Source organism: Toxorhynchites rutilus, chromosome 2 (assembly GCF_029784135.1).
Source record: "Toxorhynchites rutilus septentrionalis strain SRP chromosome 2, ASM2978413v1, whole genome shotgun sequence".
NCBI lineage: Eukaryota > Metazoa > Arthropoda > Insecta > Diptera > Culicidae > Toxorhynchites > Toxorhynchites rutilus.
This window is the reverse complement of record NC_073745.1, coordinates 91,852,425-91,862,185: the sequence shown is the minus strand read 5'-3', so window position 1 is coordinate 91,862,185 and position 9,761 is coordinate 91,852,425. Positions and strand designations below refer to the sequence as shown.

The following is a 9,761-nucleotide window of genomic DNA, read 5'->3' as shown; positions in this document are numbered from 1 at the left end:
CACCTCGAAGTTGTTTGAGCCGATCGTGCTTCAGGCGTTAATGCAAAGGTGTTCACAGTATATCTCATTGGAACAACACGGATTTATGCCTAAGCGTTCCACGACCACTAACTTGACGTGCTTCACCTCGTTCGTGATACATCAAATTGAGAATGGACTACAAGTAGACACTATCTACAACCCTACATCTTAATACCCGTCGTCGTCATCTACGATCACACTCATTTCTCATCATACCTCATGCTAGAACGAACTATGGCCTACATGAACCAGTGCGGAGTATGTGTCGTGTTTTCAATAAGTGTTACTTTGTGTTTGATTTCAATGTGTCACAAGAATCGAATAAGCGCGAATTTAGACGATTTTTTTGTTAGTTTACGGTGTTGTTAGTTTTAAAATTTGTGTTGTTAGTTTAAGTTAGTTTAAGTACTAATGTCATTGGGATGGAAATCATCTGTTGGCAAATACAAAGAAATAAAGGAGACGTAGGAGTCAGTTGGAGTAGATTTTCGAAGTTATCAATCACCGACGGATCCATGATCTTGCAACGGATGAGAACAACATTGTCGAATTTTATTTACCTCTATTTATAAAGATAAAAAAGTTAGATTTATTCATCGGAAATTTTGGTCACCCTATTTTAATTACATGAAAATGAGCGCTCTATCAGATGTAACAACATTTTTCAAGGCAGTTTTTATCTAGAGAATAACTGTCGAGCTCTGGATGCTAATTTCCGCATGCACTTCCTGGACCATTGGGCATTGCGATTGAAAAAGAAATTAGGAATCATTTAAATGGATTATCTGATTTACTTTCCGAGCATGCAAAGTTTGCAATAAGACTGTTCAGCAATGATATTAGTAATGGATGTTGATGGTATTAATTTCTGTTATATAATATTCAAACATAACTAATTTAATTCTGAAATAAAACAAAATGCAAATCGTAAAAAATGATTCTGCTCGTATGCCACAATTTCGCAAACCACTAACTATTACATCCCGAAAACCATCAAATGCACCCATCAATTTCCCCACGTGGAGCCGATCAATTTCCAAGACCGCAGCCGCCTATCGATTCCAACTTGTCGATATGCAACAACCAAACCGACATTCAGTTCGCTGTAAGTCTCAATCACACACAGAGAGAGAAACCTGCCACTTCTATTGCTTCCTGACAACCGGGATAACATAACAGCGGGAAATCGTGATCCATCCCTGATAGGAGAGTATGGGTGAAAAATTAATCCATCTTTAGTCGCTGTTTCCGTCTGCAGCCTCTCTTGCCCTTCGCAGGTAAGTTTCAGCGAGCGAACGAGCGTTCACATGTGTATGCAAGTTTTGCGAAGGATCCTCGTCTGCATTTGACTTGGCTTGAGATTGTGAAAACCAACCCCTGCTCGGTAAGTTTCGCCTCCGCCTCCGCCTCCTCCTTCTCCTCCTCGTAGAGAAAGGTGCAAAGCGGCGAAGATGCGTCCTTCATATTATATCCCCGCTGTATCGGTGGCTCAGCATTATCGGATGGGCTTCTTACTTGGCATCATCATCTCTTCTCGCACGCGGAATATATCGAAGAATAGAGAAATCAACGCCAGCGAGCGAGAGTTCGGGAAAAGCGAAAATAGCATCCCTTCTGTCGGACAAGTGGCTGGCCAGGATTACATCGCTTCGATTGCTGGGGGAATCGTTCACCCGGCTTCACCGAATCTAAAGCTGTAACCCTGGGAAGGAGCGCAGAACTAGAGCTGTCATCGCCAAACGCTACTGCTGCTGCTGTTGCCGCCGTCGCCACCGCGCTCATCTGGTGGAAATTAAATAAGGATCACTGCTGGAGATGTATTTAGAATGGATGTATGATTCCTTTGGATCTTCGCATTCAGAGATGCTACCGCCGCTGTGATGCGATGTTGTAAACTTTCTACTAAATTAGATGTTAATTGAAGAAGCAAGTTGCGTCTATGAAGAAGTACCCGCTTTTGTGGCGGAAGGATGGGGTGGGGACTGGCAGGCAGATTGTGGCTGCGGGTGAGTCCGAGTGGTTTCGGTTCGCAACAAGAAAGGGGGTGATTGTAAAAGGCCTTGTCAGAAACTTGCCGGATCTAATTGAAGACATAAACAGCGGGTATGCGAGATAGAGTACAGTAAAGTGGTCCCGAACCGGGCGATGAAGGCTGCTGCCAGTTAAGCTCTAGCTATGTTTACATGGGCGAGAAGAACTTGCCGCGCAAAATGGAACCTTGTTCGGGAGAATGCACCTTTCAATATGTCACAAACTGGAGCGTCGAATTGAAGTACAGAGGCTTCTGGTTCAAAGAGCTTTCGGACCAATACTGAACGATGGCTATCGTCAATTCACCAGTTCGATTCGCTTACTCTTGCTATGTACAAAAGAGACTATCTGTCAGATAAAACGCATCTCAAAACAGGAAAGCAAACAATCTTATCAATAATCGTTGTCGTCGTCGTCGGAAGCTTCGTTTGTTTCCAATGGTCAATAATTCTTGAAATCTAAAAATAAATTTAAATGCCATTATCAGCTGCACTTTCTCTCACAATCCACGCTATCATAACCATGAATGAGAGAATCGTAACAATGCTCAACTCATTCATTATCGGCAACATGATAGTACGGTTGTAGGTAATAATAGGTGTTTTTGAATCGCCATTGGGTTAAGGTGGTCAATGACTGACGTATGGAAGACGATGGGAAATGATGCACTGATAATTTTAAGTGATAAGGCTTCACCATGGGAACAAAAAGGTTTGTTTAGCACCAAGATATGTGGCTGTTTTTATTTAGATTCACACGCGCATTATGCGGAAACATCTGGCAGCAGACAGTTCGTTCGAGTTGTCCACGAACAGTAGGACTTCTGTCTTATCAATCGAAATATGCATACCGAATAAATTCGAACTTAATTAATATGATAAGGGTTATCTTCGGGTACCATTTCCCCTCTTCATTAAAGCGAATAAAATCCGGCTTAGATATAACGCGCTGACACTTGTTCCAGATCCGCTGATCAGTGAGTTTCGGAAAAGGATGTGCAACAAAAAAACACGCGCAGGAACTAGACTATAATTAACGGTGGTTAGTTTTAGATTATTGCTCACATGATGGACATCGAAAAGTCAAACATTGATAGTCGTATCCTGGAGGCGCAGATTATGGAGAAGCTATTGCAAAAACGATACGAGCATGCCAAGAGACAACCGAAAGACTATTCACATCTCTTCAGGTAAACAATGTGGCTTGTTTCGATAATGTAATTCAAGTGATAGAAACTTTCTCCAGAATGAAAATATATAAAATTGAATGTTATTACTTGTGAGTGTTTCAAAAATAGTAGAATTCGAAAATTTTGAAGGACTTCATTCTACTTGAAGTTATCACTACCTACAAATACAGCCATTCCATGCCAAACCGATATAGTGGTTCTCAGATTTTCGTGAAAAGTGGTAGATTTGATCTTTATCGCAAATAATTAGACCCGTATTTTTTATTTTTTTGCTAAGGTATTCATTTCCATTTTAGGGTGGTCCGAAAAATACATTTTTTCCACTTTTTTTTAAAATTCATAACTTTTGAACTAACGTTCTGAATCATATTTCGGACGCTTAAAGCAGAAAACAGATCTAAACTTTATTCACAGGTATTTTTTGGTTGATATTTTCAATAAATTAGTTCGATATGCTTTCAAGTTTTCTACTTTGGTACCTATTTGATTGAAAACATAAAAAAAACCATCGAATAAAGTTCTTTTCAAATGAAGCGAATAAGAATCAAACTTCGGACACTATTATAAAAAAAATCAAATTTCGGACACTTTATTTTGTAATTTTTTGAACGAAAATTACATTACACTTGATTGTATTTCATAGTCAACTTCGAAACACTTCCCAACCAATCACAGTAAACTGTTAATGATGATGAGAACTGATGAAACACGGCAGAAATTTAAATATTGATGATCACGTTACGTTACGTTAAGCAAACGTCAAACACAAACGATAATGAGTAGTGTTGTCAGATTTTTGAGGATTATGTTATAATTCAAATGTAGTTCTCATATGAAATGATAGTGAAACCAAGGGATTACTCTAAAGAAGTAATTGTGATATTAATTTTATAGTTATATCATCAGTGCATTAAGTTAACAAAGTGTCCAAAATAAGATTCAGAATGGTATAAAGTTGAAGCCAGTGAGTAACTTCTTATAAAAAAATATTTAATGGCATAAAACATTTTATTTTCGTAATTATTGATTGTAGTCGTTTTTTATTGATTTTGTGGCTTTGGACTAGAGGGCGCTATATTTTTTTATATATTTTCTTGAAAGCTGAGGATTTTTAACATAACATATCTCGATATCAGAGATGCCATTTTTTCGTTTTTGTGATATAATTTTTCAAAGTTAACCGATGGTTCGAAAAAAACAATTTTTCCACTACAACAATTCATAACGACGATACGATTTAGACGTAATTTCAAACAAATGATTACTAAGGTAATCCTACGTTAACCTTGCAGTTATATCACATATAGAACTCACTCCTAGTTTTTTTCCGTTTTGGGTGGGAAAAGCTGCTGATTTGAATAACGTCATCCTTCAACAACTGGAAGGTCAGGGTTTAGTATTCATGAAGTCCCATTTGCAGGCTATCGACCGCACCAACCATGTCAGGATCAAATCAAGGAGTTCAGTTTTTATTGAGAAAGCAAAAAAAAGCCCTGTCCATCGAGTTTGTAGACAACTCTTTGGGCTTATGAGGACAACATGGTTTCGCTAAGAATATACAGTGTGTTACATTATTAGAGCTGTTCAATCTGTTTAATCGTTTTTCGCAGCTTCAACTGATCGCTGAGAAATGTTTCTGAGCCACAGAAGTGTATTGTTAAAAGAATTTCGCAAACTCGATGGAAAGATACCAAGCCTCCGTAGACATTGGAAGGCCGCTGAAATTAATTCTAATGATGTCATTGATGAGATTGCATTGGATGTGTTTATCATGAAGTGGGACTTCCATAAATCGGTTCCAAATTTCACAGTGAATTGAAACTGTTCCTAACCGTGTACGTTTCTGTGGCATATTGAGGCTTTTCAGAGTTGAAAATAATTAAAAATTATAGGAGGTTGTGTTCAAGACACGACCGCATTGTTGACGTAGAACTACGCTGTGGTTTAATTCAAGTCGCTTGTTTATAACTGCGGATAACATTTTATAATGCAACGAAAATTTTGAAATAACCATTCTACCAGTTTGGTCACCTTGGAATGTTTTTTTGTATTATAAAATCGTTTGACGATAATTGTTTGATGATTCATGCTTGTGCTCGCAGAACAATACTTTGCTCGAGATAAGTGCAGCTGTCATCCTTAGTGGAGAAAGTTTTGCTACTGGCAAGCGAAACCAAATCACACACAAAATTTCAGAATGACATTTACTTTCTTGGTGACTAAATAAACGAAATTAACTCTATCTGTTAATCTCAACAACCTCGAAAAGAGTAGCACTGCTTCATTATGATCAAGATTAGCACAAGTGCAATCCTAGTTGAAAGCAGTTTCGCGACTGGCACGCGAGCCCAAATAAATTAATAACTTAATATAACTTATTGGATAACTTGGTATTCCCCAAATAATTTTTTGGTGCAAAACCTTAACACCTGCTTCACCATAGCGTCAGTTCAATGCATTGATGACAGAAAACAAACAATGGTAACACAAATTTGCTATCACTTCACATGTCCTTCACACATTCCACGAGTATAGCATTTGAAACAAGATAGCCAGAAAACAGAGCCAAACTACAGATTCTCACTTTTCACCCTATAGACCCAAAACGCGTTGGGAAATGGTCCGTCTAACGCTCCACATGGTAGGCATCCAGTTCACGTACGCCGTGGAAACTGCGTTCGTATCACCGATCCTGCTTGGAATCGGCCTAACGCACACCTACATGACCATGATTTGGGCTATTTCACCGACGCTCGGTGCGGTCTTGGCCCCACTTATTGCGTCCATCAGTGATCAGATTCGGTTGGATTGGGGTCGACGTCGACCTGTACTTCTGGCACTTGGTGTCGGACTCATAATCGGCTTGCTCATCTTACCAAATGGAAGAACCGTAGGGTTACTGCTAGCGGACGACGATGTTCCCGTTTCCCAGATGACTGGGTTTCGATGGGGTGTTCTGATTACTGTACTGGGACTTATTATGATGGATTTCAACGTTGAAACGAGCAATGGGGTTTCTCGAACGTATTTCATGGATATGTGTATCAAAGGTATGTTACAATATATCCTAACTTTTAAAGAAAGTAATGAAAATTGAATTGTAGAGGATCGACCAAAAGTGATCACTACAGCGGTTATGATTGGAGGAATCGGTGGGTTCGCCGGGTACATGCTGGGATCAATCGATTGGGCCCAAACGGATCTGGGCAATTTGTTGGGATCTAACGAAGTCACCATGTTCGCCGCCGTTGTGATTGTCGTTCTCATTGGTCTCACAACAACCCTAACTAGTTACCACGAGGTTCCGCTGGCACTGATGGAACAGGATGAACTATTACGACCTATTACGAGAGCGGTTTTTGAGGAGGAGAAAAAACGCGAACTGTCCCTCCTGTCCGCAAGCAGCGTGATACCAATCGGGTCGGAGAAATTGGAAGTCGGTGGCAATTCCATCGATGAAGATACAGAAAAATCTCTAAGTTTCAGTTTGTTTCTAAAAAATCTCATCAGAATGCCCAAGGCACTTCGGATATTGTACTTCACACAATTCCTGTCTCATCTGGGCTATTTGAGTTATTGTTTGTACTTTACGGATTTTGTTGGGCGAGAGATCTTCAACGGCGATGCCATTGTGAGTATGGAGAGTTGTTCAATGTAAATCAACTATGTCAATAAATAATATTTTGTTATTTTCAGGCACCAGAAGGATCACAGGAATACGAGCTTTATAATCAAGGCGTGCGCTTTGGTAGTTTAGGATTGGGTGTATTTATACTGAGTAGTTCACTTTATTCTGTAATAATCGAGAGGCTAATTGGATTGTTTAGGTAGGTTTATTGGAAGCATGTCAACGTAACAGGTATTAACTAGACTTTTACAGAGCACGGAAACTTTACATCGTGGGTTTAATGCTTAATAGCTTGGGAATGATTGCGACAGGCCTTGTTCACCAAAAATTTGCGGTGTTCATTTGCTGCATCACAATGGGTATCAAGTATGCGACTATTTTCTCCATACCGTTTCTGTTAATCTCCCAGTATCATACGAAGAACTCGGTAGGTACACTACTGCTTGAATCTAGAACAGTTTAATCATTTTCATGTCTAATTTTAGTTTGAGATCGTTAACGGGACATATGTTCGAAACACACAAAACCGCGGATTCGGAGCCGACGTTTCAACGCTCAGCAGTATGCTATTTTTGGCACAGGTAAACATCAGGAATCAAGGTGAAATCTGTAGTTGCGATCTAATTATGTTAAATTTATAGGTTGTAATATCACTAACTATAGGGAGTGTGATAGATGCTTTTGGAACCACAACCATCGTGATGTACTCCGCCAGCTTATTTTCCGGTTTGGCAGCCATATCGGCCACCCAAATAGCGTTCATGGATCTCTGAATGTTGTTTACGCAAGACTGTTTATTTATTGCTAGTTTCATTCCATATATAAAAAGATACTTTTAAAACAACAGCGTTACGCCATCAATGTATAATTTTGATAAGTTTCATTTTAGACTAATTGTTATTTAATAATCGAGACAGAAAGCGCTGAATGTGATTTAACAAGCACCGTACTACGTATCAGGTTCCTCCTGGCTTCCGTGGGAATGATTCACCTTCGAACGACCCAACACTCGAGGGAACATCAAAAACCCCAAATGTCCCTGTTTTTCCGTCAAGTTCAACTTCCCAATCGGGATTTATAAAGTTATCTGACCTTGTGGATCAAATCTTCACGTGTTTAAAGTTTCCGACTCCATCAGAACCATCGTCACCGCAATGCTTCCAGTATTAAAGACAATTTTGCAGCAATTGATGCAAACATGGCCCCTCCTTGCAATGATTATCTCTTTTGATGTCTAATTTAAATAGAGAGGTCGGAGATATCACTGTTTTACAGTGGAATTGTCGTAGTCTTATGCCTAAATTGGATACATTCAAATTTCCAATTCATAAATTCAATTGTGATGTTTTTGCTCTGTCCGAAACCTGGCTCTCTTCTCAAAATGATCTCTCTTTCCACGATTTTAATATAATAAGCTTGGACCGCGATGACAGATACGGAGGGGTACTATTGGGGATCAATAAGTGTCACTCATTTTTTAGAATTGACCTTCCACCTATTGGAGGGATCGAAGCTGTTGCTTGTCATGCAAACATCAGAGGCAAAGACCTCTGTATAGTCAGCTTGTATTGGCCTCCGAGAACTGCGGTTAGCCGCAAGCAACTTGTTGACATGTGCTCACTCCTTCCTGAGCCACGATTGATCTTGGGAGACTTCAACTCTCACGGAACTGCCTGGGGGAACAGTACGACGACAATCGTTCATCGTTGATATATGACCTTTGTAACAGCTTCAATATGACCGTTTTGAACACTGGGGAAACAACACGTGTACCTAAACCTCCTGCTAACCCAAGTGCTCTTGACCTCTCGCTTTGCTCGAATTCACTATCGTTAGATTGCGAGTGGAATGTAATCCAGGACCCCAACGGTAGTGATCACTTGCCAATCAAAATTTCCATCACCATTAGGTCGAATTCTTCTGAATCTATAAACATGGCACATGACCTCACAAGACACATTGACTGGAAAAAATATGCGGACGCGATTACTCTAGCCATCAATTCCAGAGATGGTTTACCTCCATTGGAGGAGTATAACTTCCTTTCTCGTTTGATCTATGACAGCGCGGTTCGCGCTCAAACGAAACCCATCCCAGGTTCCACTCTTCGCCGAAGGCCTCCCAATCCATGGTGGGATAGCCAATGTTCCAAGCTTTATCAGGATAAATCGAACGCATTCAAAGCTTTTCGGAAACGTGGAACCATTGAAAATTTTCAGTCGTATTTGGACCTTGAAAATCAATTTAAAAACTTGATCAAAGGAAATAAAACGTGCTTATTGGCGAAATTTCGTGGAAGGTTTGTCACGAGAAACGTCAATGATAAAAATTATGGAAAGTGGCTCGAAACATGAGAAATCGCTCTTCAACGAATCCCGATTTGTCCCGATTGCGCTCCCGTGCAAAAAATTGTTCGAGATATACCACAAGATAGGTGCGATCTTGATTCCGGGTTTTCGATGGTAGAATTCTCTCTTGCTCTCCTTTCTTGTAACAATTCGGCTCCGGGAACGGATAGAATTAAGTTCAACTTGTTGAAAAACCTCCCTGATGTGGCGAAACATCGCTTGTTGAATTTATTCAATCGGTTTCTGGAACATAATATTGTTCCGGATGATTGGAGAGAAGTACGAGTTATAGCTATTCAAAACCCCGGAAAACCCGCGTCCGACTTCAATTTGTACCGCCCAATAGCAATGCTGTCTTGTATACGGAAATTTTTGGAGAAAATGATCTTGTTTCGCCTTGATCGATGGGTTGAAACGAATGGCCTACTCTCAGATACACAATATGGGTTCCGCAGGGGAAAGGGGACGAATGATTGTCTTGCGTTGCTTTCTTCAGAAATTCAAATGGCTTACGCCGAAAAAAAACAAATGGCTTCAGTATTCT

At 40.0% G+C, this 9,761-nt stretch overlaps 1 protein-coding gene across 1 annotated transcript; it reads left to right on the top strand.

The window, feature by feature from the left end:
• The first annotated feature begins 3,062 nt into the window (after positions 1 to 3,062).
• Positions 3,063 to 7,642, top strand: LOC129765167 (proton-associated sugar transporter A-like). Its single transcript, XM_055765082.1, has 7 exons — positions 3,063 to 3,241; positions 5,840 to 6,291; positions 6,346 to 6,872; positions 6,938 to 7,068; positions 7,122 to 7,296; positions 7,355 to 7,450; positions 7,511 to 7,642. Exons 1-7 carry the CDS (start codon positions 3,117 to 3,119, stop codon positions 7,640 to 7,642), a joined length of 1,638 nt encoding a protein of 545 aa, XP_055621057.1. The 5' UTR covers positions 3,063 to 3,116.
• Positions 7,643 to 9,761: the final 2,119 nt, after the last annotated feature.

Bases quoted from the DNA above. Each gene is read 5' to 3' on its own strand.
- LOC129765167 (XM_055765082.1), top strand. From the start codon at position 3,117: ATGATGGACATCGAAAAGTCAAACATTGATAGTCGTATCCTGGAGGCG. The intron at 6,292-6,345 runs GTATGTTACAAT...ATTGAATTGTAG, and splicing joins CATGGATATGTGTATCAAAG to AGGATCGACCAAAAGTGATC. The intron at 7,297-7,354 runs GTAGGTACACTA...GTCTAATTTTAG, and splicing joins AGTATCATACGAAGAACTCG to TTTGAGATCGTTAACGGGAC.